This window comes from Pygocentrus nattereri, chromosome 8 (genome assembly GCF_015220715.1).
Source record: "Pygocentrus nattereri isolate fPygNat1 chromosome 8, fPygNat1.pri, whole genome shotgun sequence".
Taxonomy (NCBI): Eukaryota; Metazoa; Chordata; class Actinopteri; order Characiformes; family Serrasalmidae; genus Pygocentrus; species Pygocentrus nattereri.
This window is the reverse complement of record NC_051218.1, coordinates 2,765,907-2,787,500: the sequence shown is the minus strand read 5'-3', so window position 1 is coordinate 2,787,500 and position 21,594 is coordinate 2,765,907. Positions and strand designations below refer to the sequence as shown.

Here is a 21,594-nt window from a genome sequence, read left to right as displayed (position 1 = left end):
TCAAACAAACATACATACTTGTACAAACATGCAAAACACATACCTTAAGACAAATTAATGCACACACACACACACACACACACACACATGGCTGGACCTTCGCAACTTCTTGACATCAATGGCCTTTATCATGCAGATGAGCTCCTTTCTCTCTCGCTGTGTCCAGTGAAACAACAGCGCTGCAGGATTCTCTCAGCTGGGCCCTGAACACACAGCAGAGCTGAAGGCCACGTTCGTCCTCAGGATTTACACCAGATCACTTACACTGAAAGCACACTTCTAAATTGTTTCTCACTGAAATCAACAACATTCCCCTCAACATTAGGGGTGTAAGAAAACATTGATACACTTGCGTATCGCGATATTATGTCTTGTGATACTGTATTGATTCTCAAAAACACGGCATTGATTTTTAATAATAATTTACATGCAAAGCTTGCGGCAGACCCTGGTTCACTTTGTGTTGTGCTTAAACCCGACCGCTAGACCGATCTTTAGCCATTAGACTCGTCCACTTCAACGTAAATAAGTATAAGGGTGCACCGATAACATTATCATTAACAAACCTAGCTGAGTGGGAACTCTACCACTTAAAGACGTAGACCGGCGTTCTCACAGACGGTCCTGCCTATTGAGCAAACATGCCTATATCACCACTATAGCGGAGTAAAGTGTGCTTTCAATGTTAATTCAGTCTTGTTCTTTATGACTTTATCCACATGGTGGTGCGTTTTTTATACTATGGCAGTTTTCCTAAAATTAGATTTTTTTAAAAATCGCAATATATCTCCTTGCTTACAGCCGCAATACATCACAATATAATGAATTATAACCCCTGTATCGTGATATGTACCTTGTATCATCAGGTTCTTGCCAATACACAGCCCTACTCAACATACATGGAATTATTCCACAAGCACAGTGAATACTTGTACAGTGAAGATATATGCACTGTCCATCATAAAGGGGCACCCAGCTTTTCAAATGTGTTTAATAAATGAGCATGTTTTCTTTTTTATCATGTAACAGTTTCACATATTACACAGAAATCTCTCGAGATCCTGGCAAAAAAAAAAACAAACCCAAAGAAACAACTGAAAACATTTTTTTATCCCTAGTCGTTCAACAGTGCATCATAATGTTATGATTTCTCTAAGCAAACCTGAGACAATGCGCATCGTGGAGATGTGACAATGCACTGTGGAGAACAGGCCTATTAATTACGTCGAACTTGAGCTGAGTGTATCATTACATCCCTATTTACACCCTGTGTAAGGGGGAGCGAGGAGGCGGACGCACACGCTGAGATAAGCGAGATTTATTATGGGCAAATCCAGGGTCATAATCAAAGCGGTCCAAGGTCAAAGAGCCAACACGGATAGAACGAGGGTAAGACATGATAGACGGCAGAATACAACCGTTAACACACACAAGCACATTCAACAGAGACCGGTACAATCCTACAAAGACCGGCCAACACAAGGGGCAAACACAGGGCTTAGGTATACAGGGAAAACGAGGGACAGGTGAAAACAATCAGGGGCGGAGTTACAAAACGAGGGGCAGGACTACAGATACCAAAACAAACGCACACGGACTAAACCAAAACACGAACACATGGACAGGACTGGGAGGGGCCAATCGTGACACCCTGATTGTGATGTCAGCACTCATCAGCACTAAAACCTTTCAGGCGTTTAAACCACCTTTAGGCCAAAATAAGTTCGGCATGTGCTTTTAACAGCGGTTTGATGAAAGCATGCTCAAAGACCTTAAGGATTCAAAAGACTCCGGGCTGTGAGGCTTCCAAAACCCCTCTATGCCCTCTTCCTGAACAAACGGATGAGATTAATGACACATTTCCTAGCTCTTTTCAACAGGAAAAAAGTTCACTTTACAAGCTTTATCACTAAATGCACTAGATGCAAAACAAGAGACCATTCTCATTACGGCTGCATGGCCATGTACGTATCATATGTGTCTGAACGAACGCAAATCTCAATTGTGGCTTAAATTAAGAGACCCTTATTAGTCCCACAATGGGGAAATTTCACCTCCGCATTTAACCCATCCGTGAAGTGAAACACCACATACACACTAGTGAGCAGACACACACTAGGGGGCAGTGAGCACACTTGCCCGGAGCGGTGGGCAGCCCAATCCACAGCGCTCGGGGAGCAGTTGGGGGTTAGGTGTCTTGCTCAAGGACACCTCAGTCATGGGCTGTCAGCTCTGGGGATTGAACCGGCGACCTTCTGGTCACAAGGCTGGATCCCTAACCTCCAGCCAATGACTGTACCACAAAGGAGGTGCACCGTTCCCGGAGGTACTGCAATACCAGGTCGATGCGTGGAGCGGACGGAGCAAGCCCCTCTTCCGTCTCCCTGTCCTAAAAATCAATTTAATATGTAGTCCTCATATAGAGGACATATCAGATATTAAACTGATAAGAACAGATACTACACTCGATCTTAGCCAAAAGGCCGAGAAGCGAAATCTGATGTGAAAAGATCTGATTTTATCACATTGGGTTTGTACCACTTCAAAAACCTTTAAAAAAACTCTAAAGTAAACTCTACTTCAACTCTATTACGTGAATGTAACCTTAGCTTCTGCTCTGTCTCAACACTACACGGTACTCTCCTGCTCAAACACACCTGACTGATCTCATGCAGGCCTTGACAATTAGCTGCCAAGTTGCATAATGTGAATAATAACTGGGCTGTCCACTGGAAAACAGTAGTGGGGTTTACTTTGCGTGAACTAAAGGACACAAACCTGTCAGGCTTTCTAAAGATGTGTGTATGGATTTGCTGTGAAGGACGGATCTCTCCTTCTTCACATCTCCACCCTCCATCAGTCCGGTCTTATCCATGTCTGTCTGAGACCTGCGCATCGTCAAAGATCAGAAACATGGCACACTGGAGATCAGCTGAAGCTGTTAGAGAAGTAAAACAGTTCTGTAATACGTTGTTTTAATTGTCCATTGTAGATGCCTTGCACATGCTCACCTCAGGCTTTGATTATCCACAAAGTAGTTTCGCGAATTATTTGAAATATGCGCAATTGTAGATACAGGGCCATAAATAAAGTGTGAAGTATTCTCCTGAAATGTAGCCCTTATTGTAAGTAGCATTGATTTCATTTAATCAAATTCAGCTTATACTTACAGTAAGGTCCATAAGCATTTGGACAGTGACACAATTTTTATACTTTTACAGCTGTACACCAACACGTTTGACAATATAAAAGAAGCAGTCAATATATGATTGAAGTGAGACTTTCAGGGGTAATTCAACCAGTTTAACAAAAATACTGTATTAGTCACTGTTGATACACAGTCCCCACGTTTTCATAGCTCAAAGGTGAATAGACAAACTAATAATTACGGTTGGTGTAGTGGGTAAAACCTCTGCCTTCTACGCTGTAGACTACTTCAATCCCCACCTGCGTAAACACCCTACACTACACCAATAAGAGTCCTTGGGCAAGACTCCCAACACTACCTTGGCCTACCTGTGTAAAATGAACAAATTGTAAGTCGCTCTGGATAAGAGCGACTGCCAAAATGTAGTAAATAAATGAAAAAATTATGAATATAAGGATTATTTGTAAGACTTGGAGGCAAATCGTTTGTCGATTACTGCCTGAAGTTGGACGGGCATCACCAAATGCTTTTCCTACCTTTAGATACTCTGCCTTCAGTTGCTGCTTGTCTGTGGCTCTTTCTGCCTTCAGTTTTGTCTTTAGTAAGTGAAAAGCACCCTCTTGGGTTGCCTTCACGGTATGTTTTGGGTCATTATCCATCTATACTGTAAAGCACTGTCCAGTTTTGCAGGATTTGACTCAATCTGAGCAGAAATATAGCTTTATACACATCAGAATTCATGCTGTTAGTTGGCAGCCATACATGCCCTTCCATAACACTACCTCCACCATGTTTGACAGATGTTTTTGTATATGACAATAAACTTGAATTGAACACATACGCACACCATATGTTCAACATCTCACCTGTACATGAAGGGTGCAACTGTAGCAGTGTTGGGATGGCTGTACTGTGCCTGTGGTTGAGGAAGCTGCACATTGGCTGTGTTGCTGGCTGTGGACTGAATGGTGCTGCATGTGCTATTCTGACTGCACCTACCCTCTGATGACGCCAAACTAGAGGTAGAGCTGGAGTTTTTGTTCTCCATCGGACACTTGTGCAACGATACGCTCCCTCCAGCCCTAAAACTGCGAGAACGCTCCCCTTCTTTTCCACAAGGGGTCGCCACTGTGGCCTTCACCAACCCAGGGCCCTTCCCAGCATGCCCTGGTTTGGGTATACCGCTCTGTGATGCAGAGGAGGCTTCTTTCTTAGCATTGCTATTGCCCTTAGTCCCTTTGGGGATAGAATTGGATTTCTTCACATTTTCTTCACTTTTGGTTTCTTCTCTTTCTTGCCTTATCTGGTCTTGATCCACACCAGAAGATTGTTTCATGGCTTTTTCTTTTCCCTTCTGCTTTCCCTTGTCCTTGTCCTTCTCGCCAGCCTTGGCAGAGCTGATCTTGGGTGCCAGAGCTCTACTCAGCGTCCTTTGGGCAATACCTTTCAGAGCCAACTTAGGGCTGGTGCTGTTTGACCGCTGGTTACCTGACTGGCCTTCAGGATGAATAGGACAAACATTTCCTCTATCTGGCTCTGGAGGCAGAGTTTCTGGTTCTTCTAGAGAAGTAACGCTGGAAGCACGAGAACTGGGTCTAGAGTTAAAGAGCTTCAGCTTGTCCAGCATGGACTTCTGGGCAATGACTTTGGGAGGAGCCTCTAGGGAAGCTGAGGATGGATGTTTGACAGACAACATGGAGGAGGTAGCACTGTGTTTGGCATTGAGGGACTTGCTCCTCCATCCTTTGGTGTTGGTGGTACTACTGGTGGCTCCATTGGTGCTGGTTGGAGGCACAGGAGAAGTAGGAGGCCCTTGGTCAACCATTATGGGAGGAGGACTTGATTTATCTGCGGGAGAAAAAAGATAATGTGGTAAAACTGTGACAGAATGCAGTATCATGACACACACTGATGTTCAATTAATACTTTATTTATTATTAAGAATAATCATAATATAGAATTCATTTACCAACAATGCAGTTTGCTTACAGTAGACTATATTGTCAAATATTACTTCAGGAACATCACAATGATTTTTAATAACTTTTACATTTACTGCATTTGGCTGACGCTCTTATCCAGAGCGACTTACAATTTGATCATTTTACACAGGGAGGCCAAGGTGGTGTTAGGAGTCTTGCCCAAGGACTCTTATTGGTATAGTGTAGGGTGTTTGCCCAGGTGAGGGACTGAACCCCAGTCTACAGCATAGAAGGCAGAGGTGTTACCCACTACACTAACCAACCACATAACTTGGTGGCTTTATACAGGATTCAGTTGATATGTGGAGTCATATGTATGTGTGTCTCAGAAACAAAATTAATCTAAAAATGTTTTTTTTATTATTTTTTTAAATATAGAACAATATTGTCTGTTGTCACAGAAAGTCACAGAAACTGCATTATAAGAATCATCTGACATAGTGGTAACACTTTATTTGGAGTGGTCCTTGTCCTAACCCTGTGCCCTAATCCTAATCCTAACCTTAAACTCAACACAAAACCTAACCCTAACTCTGGCCCTAATCCAAACCCAAACCTTAACCTCAACCCAAAACCTAATCCTAACCCTGTGCCCTAATCCTAAATCTAACCTTAAACTCAACCCAAAACCTAATCCTAACCCTAACCCTGTGCCCTAATCCTAAATCTAACCTTAAACTCAACCCAAAACCTAATCCTAACCCTAACCCTGTGCCCTAATCCTAAATCTAACCTTAAACTCAACCTAAAACCTAATCCTAACCCTAACCCTGTGCCCTAATCCTAATCCTAACCTTAAACTCAACCCAAAACCTAATCCTAAACCTAACTCTGGCCCTAATCCAAACCCAAACTTTAACCTCAACCCAAAACCTAATCCTAACCCTAACCCTGTGCCCTAATCCTAAATCTAACCTTAAACTCAACCCAAAACCTAATCCTAACCCTAACATGTTTTTGGCATGTTACTGAGAGCCTGTTGAGTGTTTGTTTATCTAAAAAGGACCACTCAAAATAAAGTGACCCACATAATAAATCAACAAATACATTAAAATAACAAGTATTTTCCTGGAATCAGAGCAATGAACAAAGAACAAGAGCAGTGTTATGATTTTACAGTCAGCAATAAGCAAAGAAAGCATCCCATAGCAACAGCGAGGACAGTAAAGCAAGGCACTCATCTTACTGCACGTTGACGTTCACTCACCCGTAACACATAACGCTGTATATTTCCCTACTTTTTGCTAAATTGATATTGAATTTTTTTTATGAGCAATAAAATAAATTTGTAAAAAACTTGCATAATAGTAATTTTGCTCATTATTAACAGAAACAGATCAAAGTACTTCATAATAAAGCAGGGCCCAAATCTACAAACTCTAGAAACACACATCTAAACTTAAACCACTAACACACATTCGTTTTTATAATACTAACAATTTTAACTCTTCAAACTCACCTCACAGCCACGTAGACATACATCCAAGCTAAAACTACATCTGCAATAATCAGAGCAAAATCAAACGCATCTAAAAACGGCACAGAAGTCACGGAGAGCTTGGCACACTCCTCAGTCCAGCAGCAACCACCTTCAAGAAACACTCTTACGTGAATCAGGCAGTCAGGGAAATATAACTGCCTCCAGCTCAAAATTCAAACCCAAACAGCAAGCGGGGGTTTCTGTTTGTTTTGAGAGTGCGGTGGGGAGGAAATCGAACGGTCAGCTTATCCACTGAAAGAACACTCACGGAACACAGACGACGGATGGATGACTTTAGGAAACGTTTGGCGTAGGATATGTTTTTAATGGAAGCTTAAGCCTGGAGAAAAACAGCTTTGAATATTCTATAACATTAAACGTATTCATCCCTCTCTCTCTCTCTCTCTCTCTCTCTCTGTTTAATTCAATACACCTTCTACTGTGTATGGCTGTACAAAGACTTCATAGTTCAGGTTTTTGATAATGAACAACATGGCAACTGTCTTTCCATCATAAGCCGAATTTGCTGTTGAGTTTAATCCGCTGTACTGATAACATTTACCCAATGAAGTTTAAGATTCACCTCGTTGAAAGAGACTTTTCCACTACAGCTCATGTTTGTCAGATCTGAGGAGAAACCATTGAATTCAAAATTGACTGTTTGACAAAATCGGGCTGGAAAGGAATGCGAAAAGCTCGCATTTGAACACTAGCTTACTGCAAAAGGCACTTTGCCAGCTACTGTATAGAAGCCAAATGCCCATTCTCACACAGAGAAAGTGGGTCAAATGCCCTCTTTCAGATGTTAACAGGAGCACGCACACTGCTGATTACTGAAAGTCAAAAATGTGAAAGGTTTAAAGACACGTTCAGGGTTTTGGTTCTGGATGCCGTTGCCTTGAACACCACACATTCAGGAGAGGCTGAGCACCCTGAAGTAGGAAAGCATTAAACTAGCTCACCCACTATACTCCATAGAACTACACTGTTAGAAATAAAAGGTACCATGCAGGTGCATGATTCAAACAACGTAAGTGTACCCTCAAAGGTGCAACAACGGTTTGAAGGTCCAACTGTGTACCTTAAACCCGCCAGACGGGTCTGATCTTCAGAGTCGGACCAAATCAGACTGAGCCGTAAAACTGAGCCAATATCAGGTTCAGCTCAGTTTGGTCAGTTTGTCCAGATCAGTATTAATGTTGTTTTGTTCCAGCCGGTCTGTAAAGCTCCTTAAAGCCTGTTTAGTTTGGCGAATGGTGTTGGGTTCATTTCTGGCTGATTCCAGGTTGTTTAGCTGTTCTTCTGTCACAGCTGCCGACTGAAAAGCTGCTCAGTGGTGACGACAGTTTGGGAATTTAGTGTCGTCTCGTCTTCAGAGTCGGACCAAATCTGCTGTTGGTCAGATGTGATCTTAAAGGTGTCCGTTTTCTGTTTGTGGCAAAGTAAGAAGTGAAAACGTTCAAATGGCTCGAGCGTCTCCTACAGCTGTCAAAGTCGTTGCTTAGCAACGACGTCTCAGCAGCGTGATACAGTGTCTTAGAATGCTTCTGAACCAATCAACTTGTGTGGCCATAACTGTTGCATTAAAAACATTTACTGAATAATGAAATTGCTTTATGATTAAATTACTGAAATTAGTCCAGGTCGCGGGGGCAGCAGCCTAAGCAAAGAGTCCCAGGCCCCCCTCTTCCCTGCCACCTCCTCCAGCTCTTCCGGAGGGATACCGAGGCGTTCCCAAGACAGTCGAGAGATATAATTCCTCCAGCGTGTTCTGGGTCTTCCCCGGGGTCTCCTCCCCATCGGACATATATCTGAAACACCTCCCTAGGGAGGCGTCCAGAGGCCATCCCTACCAGATGCCCGAACCACCTCAACTGGCTTCTCTCAACGTGGAGGAGCAGCGGCTCTACTCCGAGCCTCTCTTAGAATATCTTGTGTTAGGAAATACTGTCCAGACAGTAAATCCCAGGTCCTCATCCTGAGCTTTTAGTGTGACCATTTCAAAATAATGAAGCATACAGTGGGTAGCTGAGTCACAGTGTGCAGGCCAATCGGTAAACTCCTACAGGACAAGAACAGCTGACCTCAGCTAGGCATACTAAATAAAACACACTGCGAGAAGAATGAGTGTCAAGAAGCTGAACAGACCTGAGCTTGTTGTGCAGCAGGAGAGATGAAAGGTCCAAGTGAATAAGTCCCAAACACATTAATACTGTCCATTCCAAGCTGCAGGCTGTGCTGTCCACTAAATCTCACACTGACTTAGACAGGTACAGCCTCTAAAGCCACAGTCTCTGATATCTTACACCAAGGCTTGTGGGAAAGTGTTAAAGCCTTGAACCCTAGACCTGCGATCCAGTTATTAATCTTTAGATTCACTATTCAGTAACTACCATCATATATTATACAGTAAGCACCGAAACTAATATGTAATTTATGTAGTTACGACAGTGAGGAACTGAGGTGTGGGCCCACAGGAAATTAAGATTCAATTGTTTATTAGCCAAGTATGTAATTTGCTCTACTCCATGCTCACACAGAGCCAAAGGACATAACAAGCACATAACATGCAAAAAATACATAAATTACAAAATAAGCAGATATTAAATACAACAGCGGTTCATATGGAACAAACAGCAGGAGATGGTTGTCTAAGCTTATCACTCAGTTATTAATCTCCTAATTACTACTGGTAATTACTATGAAGTTAGAATATTTAGAGAATGAGATTCTTAGGGTTTAAGTGCTTAGACAGCCACAAAGCCAAGCATAAATAAACTCTAAATACTACGGAAAACGAGGCTGTAAACCAAACCGATATCACCTGGCTCTGGAAGCACTTTCTGCAGGCTAACAAAAGTCAAGTGTTACCTGTGGTGGTCTGTCATGCTGACTTTGGCGAGCGCTCCCCTCGTCTCTCTCATCTCTAATACACTAGATCCGTTTATTCTGCAGTGGAAAATCAATCATCCCTGCGTCTGACCCGCTGTGACGTGTCACAACAGTAGTCAATAGTTTATCTGATGTCATTACTGTCCTGTCTACACACGGTCATAGAGATGGGATGATGTTAAAAATTTCTATCACGACATAAGAGACTAAAATTACAACCTAGGTTTCCAATATGTTCCCAATATTGTCATAATGTACTAAGAATCTCTAGTATACTTTGGGATAATTTCACAGGATAATTATACTGATGGAACGTTTGAACCTCTTACACCAAATACACCAAAGAATCCACTAACATTGAAATAAATTTCAATATTGCTAGTATTATTACGCCTTACTGTCTAGATTATAACTTTATAAGCACGTGTTATTGTGGTGTGTGCTTCTCGGGAAGCAGCAGGTCATTTATTCCACTGTGCCTTTTTGAAAAGATAATTACAACACTACATGGTTAAAACTGGTAACCCTTCCGTCTAACTACTGTAGGTTAATGCAAACTTACTGTGTTGATGTTTGTCTGGGTGGCTCAGCTGATGGTGTTTGATTCAATTCTGGAAGCTGTGCTGGGTTCCCAACTAAATTACAGCTCCATTCTGTTCTGCTATTGTAGATGGATAAGTGAGGATGAATGCACTTTTATCTCCCTCTCTCTGTCCCTCTCTGTGCCCCCCCATTGTGTGCTGACTAACCACTGCAGTCTCATTATCACTCTCTAGTATTCTTTCTCCCTGCTCCTTCTTCCTCACTCTCTTTTTCTCTCTCTTTAATTAAAACCAAATCAAAGGAAAGAGAATCTGTACATAACACAACCAGCATAGTGCAGCTAAGATATGCCCGCTCACACACACACACACACACACACAAAAACACAGGTTCATTTACAGGCACAAACGACTGCATAATTGCCAGTGAATAGAAGATGAAAAAAACATGAGGCTCTGCAAATATGTGAAAGTTCATATTCTAAGGCTACATCAGTGGTGCATATTCTGCAAAAAATACCTGAGAAATCCACCCGTGATAAGTTTTGCGAAACTGGGAAGGAGTGGGGCGGATCAGTAACATCACACTTCACACTAAGCAGACAGAGAAGCACCGCTTCCAGAAACAAAGAAGGGAAAAGAAATAGTACCTTAAACACCACTTCATCAGTATGATATACTATTCAAATACCCTATTTAAGTAGTGTTGACAGACATTGGGCTGTCTGGTTCAGTTTTATCTACTCTATCCACTCTATTTAATGACTATAATTAAGATTGAATTGTTTATAAGCCAAGTACATTTCCATGTATGGTTCATTTGTTCCTCGTGATGCTCACACAAAGACAAAAAGTACAAGAAGCACATAAAATGCAGCAAATAAATAGTACAAAACATGCAAGCTTCTCAGATGTTAGAGTGACACATGATGAGCAGACCTATTCCACCTAAAGTGAACTTTTCCGACTCTGTCCACAAGATTAAGCTGTTTTTGAGGCTCTGAACACACCTGTAGTCTCGGGTCATTGATACACAAGCTGTAAGTTCTGCCTAAGCTATCCATCAGTTTCTGGGGTTCAAATCAATCCTCAAATCAAATCTCATGTTACAGAAATATGGTCTATTTCTTCTAAAAACACTTAAGCTAAACACTAAAAAAAGTAAATAAATATATGTTGATCTTATTGTTCTTTATGTTACACTATATGCAATATAATCCCTACACTCTCAGAAAAAAAGGTACAACATTGTCACAGGGGCAGGACCCCTCTTGTCACCGGGGTGACAGTACCTTTAGTCAGGGAACATAACTGTACCATAATCCATCCATCCATCCATCCATCCATCCATTTTCCAAGCCGCTTCTCCATCAGGGTCGTGGGGGCGGTGCTGGAGCCTATCCCAGCAGACATCGGGCGGAAGGCAGGATACACCCTGAACAGGTCGCCAGTCCATCGCAGGGCAGACAGACAGACAGACAGACACTCACTCACACCTAGGGGCAATTTAGCACGTCCAATCAGCCTGACTGCATGTCTGGACTGTGGGGGGAAACCGGGGAACCCGGAGGAAACCCACGCAGACACGGGGAGAACATGCAGACTCCACACAGAGAGGACCCCGGTCACCCGACACCATAATCCATTGAAATGATATTTTCTAAGTTGACTCCACACACCCTGGCTTTTTATTTTATTGATCTGTTTTAAAATATTAGTTTATAAAAAGATACAAATGTCTACTTTTCCACTGGGAAAAACTTATTTAAGGTACAAAAGTGGACCTTAAAACCTCTGTTGCACCTTTGAGGGAACGTTTACACTGTTTGTACCTTGATGAACGAATCATGTACCTGCATGGTACCTTTATTTCTAACAGTGTATTGTATACAGTGTGACTACTGTGTTTACATGCCTAACCAGTGTAAAAGTCTTATTATACTCTTTTTTAATTGATGCAGAATTGTGATGCATCTAAGAACCAATTATCTTTCCCACTCCAAGTGCACACACCACTGTTCAATCATCAGATGGAGCACTTTCAAATTTCTCAGTGTCCACACGAGTGAAGGTCTCACCTGGTCTCATAACACAGCATAACTGATTAATAAAGCACAACAATGACTGCATTTCCTGCAAAGGATTAAGATAACTGGCATTGGATCCACAATTCTCAGGAACATCTACAGTCACATTATTGGAAGTATTCTCACCAGCTCCATCACTCCGCCCAGGGTCCTTAGATTAGATTAGATGACCCTTATTAGTCCCACAATGGGGAAATTTCACCTCCGCATCTGTGCAGTGAAAGACCACATACACACTAGTGAATGCATACACACTAGCGGACAGTGAGCACATTTGCCCGGAGCGGTGGGCAGCCCCATCTGCAGCACTCAGGGAGCAGATGGTGGTTAGGTGTTTTGCACACGGGCATTTCAGTCATGTACTGTCGGCTCAGGGGATCGAACCGGCGACCTCACAGGGCTGATTCCCTAACCTCCAGCCCATGACTGCCCCAAAGAAAGACCCACAAGATAAACAAAGACAGAACCCAGCCTCAACACAATCCCATCACACTTCTCCCATCTGGCTGTATTACGGGACAGTTTCTAACCCCAGGCCATCAGGACCCTGAACATCTCGCAACCAGTGGGCCTCCCTCCATCCACCGTAAAACCTCATACTCTACTGACACAAGCGTCTGACCAGTGACGTGGCCTCAGAATCCCCACACCTATTACCTCTTCCCCATGAGATGGTCTCTAGAACAGCACAGCTACGTTCAATTCAACAGCAGCTGCCTCACAATACACTGCACAATTGCACAGCAGCAGAAACACACACCTGTATACACTGGCGCATTCTGTATACTATGAACATGTTTTGTTTTTATACCTATTACAATTTGTCACAGCTACAAACGCACAGACCAAATAGTATATAATATATGCATACTTATACAGTATAAATGTCTTTTTCTCTGTGCATATGGCAATAATCCCTTAAATCTAGATTATAGTTACTATATATATATATATATATCGCTGTTGTCAAAGGAAAATCTCGTATCTCCATTTTTGACATTTTTCAGAATTTAAAAACACTCGTGGCCTTTTACAATGTATGTAAATTTCATGACGAATGGACTAAAAGAAACAGCCCAAAATAACTTGGAAAGACGTCTGGTTCCATTGACTTGCGTTAAAAGTAAAGTATGTTTTTTCCTTCTCCTGTAAAGTTACCATTTTTGAGATACAAGGTTTTGTTCCGACAGCAGCGATATATATATATATATATATATATATATATATATATATATATATATAAATTACATTCTCACTGCATACAGCTGTTCCTTCAAACCAGCTATATACAGACACACAATCACTAAATAACATTTAGCAGAGCAAAGAAAACAAAAGTAGATTGTAAGGCTGATATCCAATCTGTGTGTAATCATTATTCATTCACACATAATCCATCTCCATCTAAACATCAACAGGTCAGGGCTGCAGCCTGAGCAAAGAAAACACTCCACAGATGTTCCACTGGGTAAAAGGCACAGAGTAAAGGCCTTCGCACACCAAGCATGATTAATTTGTATGATTTGTGAGTAAGTTATCTCAAAGATAAGTATAAGTGATGAGATCTCACTCCTGAAACCCAATTTTTCAGACTGCAACAGCAACATGAACTCAGTCAATCACTGCTGCCTCTGGAGGCTGACATGGCGACAACCAAGATGGTCAGCTGTGTCCCAGCAGTGAGAACTTTTCGACAAACACCAAAAGGATTAGGACAGTTTCGACTTTTGACTACGTCATGTGTGCTTCAACATATCTCCGAAAGCTGCTCAGAGTGGTTCACAGACAGCCAAGCTATCTAATTACACCATAACATTCCAGGCTTATTACAAACTAAGGCTTATTATTCATTAACTACAGGCACTTCAATGCAAACTAATGGAGCTTTTCTCAGGTTATATAAGCGTGTAATAAAACTTTGGGTCCGCTGGCAGTAGGTAAGGGGTTTTAAAGTTCTAGCTCATGAATAAAACTGTGGATCATAAATTAAAAACTCATAAATTACAATGTGGAAAGTAGCCAGTGTCACAGTTTGCACCTTCTGTTGTCTCGAGGACATGCTGTGCATTTGTTTTCTCTTCGCTGTGAGAGTCCCAGAAAACAGCCTTGCGTACAACAATTGTGTCTGAATATTTTGCATTGTCATGTCATTTACTGACATTACATTTAGGGTACAATGACCTTAAGGCTGTTATAATTAGTCCACAGCAGGCTTGATGAGGGCTCTATAATGGTGATACTATCCACATGGTCACTGTGATAGATTGTAATACAGTACAAGAAGTTCAGGGGGACAAATTGGCTTCTACTGATTTGTTGCACAATAAAACTGCTTATAATGTAGACATTACTCTGAATGGTGTTGGCATTGTGATGGGGCAAAGAGAGAGAAAACAGCAGTAAGATCAGAGGATCAGGAACGGCTTGGTCAATGAATCAAAAGTCAACAGATTAACTCATTAAAGAAATAATTGTTACTAATAACTGAGGCTATGTGTGTGTGTGTGTGTGTGTGTGTGTGTGTGTGTGTGTGTGTGTGTGTGTGTGTGTTCCAGCGCACCTGTGTGCTGAGAACAGGCTGGTGCTGCTGTTTTGGTTTTGTCACAGTGGTTAAAGCTCTGGCTGCGTCTGCTGCTGGACTTCCGTAACTTGGCTTCAGTGCCTGTTCCTCCTGCACGGACCGACGGACCTGGCAGCCTGAGAGAACAGGAGCAGGAGGGAAAGAGAAAAAAGAGAGCAGGAGAGAGAGCGACAGTGACACAGAGAGAAAAAGAGATAGAAAGAGAGAGAAAGGCAGAGAAGGAAGAATAACAGAGAGAGAGAGAGAGAGAGAGAGAGGGAGAGTGACAGAAAGACAGAGTAAAAAGGGAGAAAATGAGAGACAGAGAAGGGAGAAGAGACAGTGACAGAGAAGACAAAAAGAGATGGAGAGATTAGTACCTACTCGCATGTACGCTTACAATTCTTCTCCTCTCATAGATAACACAACCTCTCAGACTAACTAAACTACAGATAGGCCTCTATACTGAAAGAAGACCAGTTTACTAGCTGTATAAAAGAACTGCACTGGCCTTTTTTCATCTTACTGTCTAAATCTGTTCATATGAGCAAAAACAAAACATCCATTCAACGAGTTTCACATGCTTCTAGGGAGCCTCTGAAGTCAGTAACAGGATATCGCCACTAGAGGGAGCGTGTGTCTAGAAGTGCAGCAGTCACTAGGAGTCCAAACATCCAGACACACACACACACACACACATCCACAAGGGGTGAACGTGGAATATAGAGCGTATGAATCATGAATCATGATGCATCAGTGCATTTTTTAATGAAACCAAACTAAAAAAGGCGACAACAAATAAGTTAAAAACAGATTACATAAAACCAACTTACTAAAACTATTACAGTATGTAGTCTATATGTGCCTCAAAGCCCAACGTCTTCAACAACAACGAATGGAGGTTCACGCAAGGCAATAAATTCCATTAAGGAATCATTTTTATTATAACGTTGTACGTTATACTTTGCCACTGCGGCTAGACGGAATTGGCATGTCACTGGGGACTTTCTGATTTTGTTTGCAACATTCTACATACTAAGATGTGTTTTCAAGCGGTATCAAACATTTTTGGATGTTGTATCTCTCGTATCTCTTGATACTCATCTTGAAAGATTATAAATTGCTTGTTTAGTGTCTGCAGCTACAACGGTTTGAGTGCATCTGTGCTGACGTTCGTTTACAGGCCTAGTTAATCAAAGTTTTCAGGCTATTTTTTGACCATTTCTGTGGCTAAAATTTCCATGCATCCCTACAGACTCACACACACACACACACACACACACACACACACACACACACACACACACACACAGTCTTCATGTTTACACACAATATCTGTGCACATAAGCTAAAAGGCAGCCAGGCAGTATGTGGCAGTGCACTGCCAGGGCAGTGTATGGGAGCTGACCTAGTAGACTTTTTCTTAGCAACAGACAGCTTGAGACTTTTGCTCGAAGACGAGCCTCTGGATGGAGGACGGTGACACAGAGCAGAGATGGAACGATGGAAGAATGGGGAAAAGAAGAGAGAAAAACAAGATCAGTTCAGTGCAATGGAACAGAAAGAAGAAGCAGTACTGCAGCACAAAGCAAGCCTTAGAGCTGATATGAGAAGGCCCTTTACTTTCTTACTGAGCTGCAGATTTGTCCACAAGCGAGGACGAAAGTGAGAAAAAAGAGATAATGAGGCAGAAAAAGGTACAGAAAACGCTTCTGGCTGGAATTGGAAGCAGTCACACTCTAGGTTTCCATCAACTTCCTTTTTCGTGTATTTTGGCATTTCATATGAAAAGGCCTTGATGGAAATGACAAATATCGACCAGAACTGCCAATTCAGCATAAATGTGTGCATGCTTGTTTGAGCTGTTAAAAAAGGCACGTAAAACATTACAATAGAAACACATTTGATTAATAAACACTGAAAATGCAAATCAAAAAGTCATCAAGTGCTTCTGCTTTCATGTCTGGCTGTACACTGTTAGAAATAAAGGCACTATGCAGGTACATGATTCATTCATCAAGCTTAAATCAGTTCCTCCAGGTGAAAAGTTGGTATTTGTTCCTTTTCATAACCGAATGTTTTAAAACAGAACAGTAGAATAAAAGCCTGGAGGCGAGGCGAGGAGGGTGTGTGGAGTCAGTCCAGCTTAGAACAGATCGTTTCAGTGGATTATGGTTCAGTTATGTTCCCTGACGGTAGGCACTGGGATGTACCCCTGAGGGTCCCACCCCAGTGACAAGAGGGGTCCTGCCCCAGGGACAGTGTCGTACCTTTATTTCTAAGAGTGTAGCTGCGAAGCATGACAGCAGGTAAGCAGGTAAGGCTGCCTAATCCAGAAATTAAAACCTATAAATACCTATTTTATCAATGAAAAAACAATGATAATATTATATGCTAAACATACGGAGCCTGTAAGAAGTTTCTTAATATTACAAACTGTGAATTGACTCTCTCTACATATCAGGCTACGTTCACGTTACAAGCCTCGTTGCTCAAATCCGATCTCTCTGACTCGATGGTTCAGACTCGTTTAGGTAAGAGACTCAAATCTGTCATTAATGTGATGAACCGGCCTGAAATGACCCTCATGAGCTCCTCCTACTCAGTAACGTCACATGACTGAATCACTGCATCATCAGCACAAACTAACGAGCAGAACGAGCTTCGCTGAGAAGATCATTAACTCTGATCAGCTCTCAGCTTCTTTATTAGAGCCAGACGGAGGAGAAAAAGGTGAGACGACCTGCTTTTCCACCGTTTACGGGTTTTAACTTCTGTTGCCATGGTAACGCTGAATGATGCCACATATGCAGTGGGAAGGAAAGTACATGAATTCCGATCTGAGCGCCACATTAAGCATCCGATCTAGGCCCACATATGACAGTGGCTCAGGTCGCATGTGAAAAGATCAGATTTGCCCTGAAAACATCAGATCTGAGTCACATTAGGTCAAAAAATCAGATGTGTGCCACTTTAACTAGGTGATGTGAACGTCGCCTTAGCTTTACAGGTTAATGCGTGTGCATCTGCAGCTCTGCATATTCTTAACTACTTCTCATAGCGACAAATAGTGAAACTCATGCTGCCAAAGTTACAGTCAAGCCAAGACATGTTTCATGTGTGAACTTTAGCTTCCTCAGTTTTGCACTGAACCTGTGAGGCTAGATCAGCAAACAAGTAACAGAAGGTCTTTACCGGTCAGAACGGTGCTAAAGGCATATCTCAATCATCACAGACTTGCCTTAAACCATGTCGAGCTGCTAAATAGTCTTAAATAGACTTGCTTACATGGTTTCTGACAATGTATCTGTAAGAAATATCTAGAGAAAGTTACTAAAACAGCTATGAGCTTTCACCAAATTGAGAAATATACGAGCGCTGTGTGGTGTGGGAAAACTCCACACCTGGACTGCATGTCCCCGTGAGTGTTGGGCAGTGGAGCGCTGAGGGTTTGCTGCTGCTGCTGGCTGTGGATGGGGCAATGCTGGGCAGGGTTTGCGCTCTGTAGGGTTTGGGTGGCCTGGTCACTCTGGGTGTCGTGGTTGGCGTGCTTCAGTGCATCCTGCTGTTGCTGCTGTTGTTTTTGTTGCTGTTGTTGTTGTTTGTAGCGCGACAGGCTGAAGAACAGGCCCAGAATGGCCTTCAGATTGCCGCTGCGGATCTCTGGAAGTAAACAAACAGAGTAAATAAACAGCAAGAAGGGTTAGATAGTCTCGGCTTCTGTATCTTCAAATACACTCACCAGCCACTTTATTAGGTACACCTTGCTAGTAAAAGGCTGGACCCCCTTTTGCCTTCAAAACTGTCTTAATTCTTCATGGCAGACTTTCAACAAGGTGTTGGAAACGTTCCTCAGAGATTCTGGTTGGTTATTTGAGTTCCTGTTGTCTTTCTATCATCTGGAACCAGTCTGCCCATTCTCCTCTGACCTCTCACATCAACAAGGCATTTTCGTCCACACAACTGACCGCTCACTGGATATTTCCTCTTTTTCTGACCGTTCTCTGTAAACCCTAGAGATGGTTGTGTGTGAAAATCCCAGCAGATCAGCAGTTTCTGAAATACTCAGACCAGCCCGTCTGGCACCAACAACCACGCCACGTTCAAAGCCCCTTAAATCCCCTTTCTTCCCCGTTCTGATGCTCGGTCTGCACTTCAGCAAGTTGTCTTGACCACCTCTACATGCCTAAATGCAGTGAGTTGCGGCCGTGTGATTGGCTGATCAGCTATTTGTGTTAACAAGCAACTGAACTCATGTCTGTGGACCACACATACCAACCCCACTCACCTACACACACACACACACACACACACACTTACCTTCAGCACAGAGCCCCTTTATATTCACTCCCTTAGCTGCCAAAAAGCCAAGGCAGGCATCTATGTTCTTGATCTGTAACACATATTCAGAGCAATTTGAACATTACTGACATGGATTTCTTAACAGTGGCTGTGACAGGAACCAGGGGTTGTCATACCTACAACACAAATATACCCATTTAATAATGTATTTTACTTTTCCTCACAACACCGTGCAGGTACCTCTTATCCCTGGTTAACCTGTATCTTATCCTACCTCTAATTAATGTGCAGTATCTGCTGCTGTAGATGGTACAAGTGCAACACATACGCAAGTTCTGTGCAATATCTATAATCATTACTGTGCGATATCTACAGTTTCTGTGCGATATCCAGTCATTACCTGCTCAGAAATGTGCAACATCCATACAACTGCATGTGTAAACTGTAAATGTGTAAAGTTTCTTAATTCTATTTTTATTTTTTATTTTTTTCTGCTAACAGACGCCTTGTTTATTTATTTATTTCTATAGTATATCTTATATTTTGCATTCTGTATGATGCGCATCTCCTTGTATGATCACGTCTACTTACTGCTCTTTACCTGCTTACTGTGTGTTCTGCTGTAACAATGCAAATTTCCCCCAGCGGGAAAATAAACGTCTATCTTTTCTCATCTTATCTTAGTAGTTAGTAGTGCATTGTGTTGTAGCCTGCTGCAAAAATACATGGAGGAAATCCAGTCGAATGTGTTTTTCCCTGATCTATCACTCACTCACCTCACTTAATCAGCTGACATCTGGCCACAGTGTTTGTCTGGCTTTGGTGGTCAGACAGAAAGATGAGGAATAGAAAACGCCAAGACTGCAGGGTTGATGTGAGACTGAACATTTATGCTGGCGGTGACACACAGCAGAATATCTGGCCAGTACCTCAAAACAAAACTATCATAAAACTATGTAGGACATGATTTACGGCAAGACCAGTCACAAACAATTGCATGATCTTAGTTTAATGTCATTGGCGGCAGTCGTGGGCTGGAGGTTAGGGAACCGGCCCTGTGACCGCAAGGTTGCCGGTTCAATCCTCAGTGCCGACAGTCCATGACTGAGGTGTCCTTGAGCGAGACTCCTAACCCCCAACTGCTCCCCGGGCGCCGTGGATAGGGCTGCCCACCGCTCTGGGCAAGTATGCTCACTGCCCCCTAGTGTGTGTGTTTGTGTGTTCACTAGTGTGTATGTGGTGTTTCACTTCACGGATGGGTTAAATGCGGAGGTGGAATTTCCCCGTTTGTGGGATTAACTTATTTCAATGTATTATTGTCCTTTTCTTCATAACAAGAATAAAAAAATCACTAGTAATAAGCTGATGTCTCGGTAGCTGGCTGGCTAAATTTCCCGTTCCACCTTAAATGGTGCAGCAGTTCTGACGCCTCCAGCACGAGAATGTACCTGCTGCTTCATTTAAGGTGGAACGGGAAAATTCGAACAAGATGCTGGAGAATCTCTGACTTCAGCTTCATATCACCGAAGAATTGGGGGGGTGATCATAAATGATTGACCCCCTCTTTGAAGGCGTATGATCCCTAAATGTAACTAAAGCCCAGCAGTGAGGAGCTGAACTTTCCCCTCCTCTGCTGTCCCTGCAGACGGGCAGGGTCGCCTACAGAGCGGCCCAATAGCTGTTAATGAAGTGATGCTCTGTTTATTTGAGGGTACGCTTGTAACTCTGTTCCAAGGGGCAAGGTCACACTCGAAAACAAGGGGTAGGGGTAAAAATAAGAAATGGGATTGGGCCTTAGTGTCAGACATTGCCACACAAAGTCCTCCTTCCACTGACATTGCTGGACCACTGGACGGAAACACAGATGCCTCTGTGTTTTTGTAAGGCCAAAGCTTTTAAGGTCAGGTTTAAAATTATTTGTTGGTCTCCAGTTCTGTCCGGGTGGGACTCATGCCTTTAGGGACAATCCCAGAGTGAGGAGAGACGAGGCGTTTCAGCGTCCCCTGAGCTTTACACCCCCTGAGGTTAAACACAGTAATGCTCTAAGACAAACAATCAGGGCTTACCATCTGAGAGCGGCTTTCGGGGTAACCGTTGATGTCGGCAATCTTCTCATTGGCTTGAAGGGGGCACAGAAAGTTAAGAGTACGTGAGCAAGTAAATAAATAAATACAAATATTTAAATTTAAACTTAGACACTAAACACGTCTTGACTGATCATCTACAGTGAAAGCACATTTCACACGGTTTAACAAGAGAAGTCCTTGAATTCTAAGCCATAATCTGGGCTGGTTTGTTGTTTTGTTATCATGTTTTTTAAAAAGTATTTCAAAATATTATTATTGATCAATATTAATAATAATAAATAATAATATATTAATATATACATATTATTGGGATTATGGTTTCTGTCAAACACGTTTAAAATGTTAATACTCTGCGAACACTGGTGAGCTTGTTTGAGCTCTATGGAAATAAGAGGCATATAGAAATCAAATAACTTTACTTGATCCAAATTATTTATGATTTCTTTGTCTAGGCATTTCTGAGATGATTGACAGGGCACCGGCAAATAAACGCCGACAGTGCCCTCTAGTGACA

At 42.4% G+C, this 21,594-nt stretch overlaps 1 protein-coding gene and 1 non-coding gene across 3 annotated transcripts in view; both read right to left on the bottom strand.

Moving 5' to 3' along the window:
• Nucleotides 1-21,594, bottom strand: part of nav2b (neuron navigator 2b) — a 128,856-nt gene that overhangs the window by 96,614 nt on the left and 10,648 nt on the right. For both annotated transcript variants that reach the window (XM_037540718.1, XM_037540719.1), the window contains exons 3-8: nucleotides 21,060-21,112; nucleotides 19,012-19,084; nucleotides 18,096-18,354; nucleotides 14,692-14,828; nucleotides 4,015-4,996; nucleotides 2,779-2,888 (exon numbers count right to left, since the gene is read on the bottom strand). In XM_037540718.1, the coding sequence (XP_037396615.1) occupies nucleotides 2,779-2,888; nucleotides 4,015-4,996; nucleotides 14,692-14,828; nucleotides 18,096-18,354; nucleotides 19,012-19,084; nucleotides 21,060-21,112 (1,614 nt within the window). The remainder of the gene's footprint in view (nucleotides 1-2,778; nucleotides 2,889-4,014; nucleotides 4,997-14,691; nucleotides 14,829-18,095; nucleotides 18,355-19,011; nucleotides 19,085-21,059; nucleotides 21,113-21,594) is intronic.
• Nucleotides 2,305-2,495, bottom strand: LOC119263931. Its single transcript, XR_005130646.1, has one exon. It is a non-coding gene; the product is annotated as a U2 spliceosomal RNA (small nuclear RNA).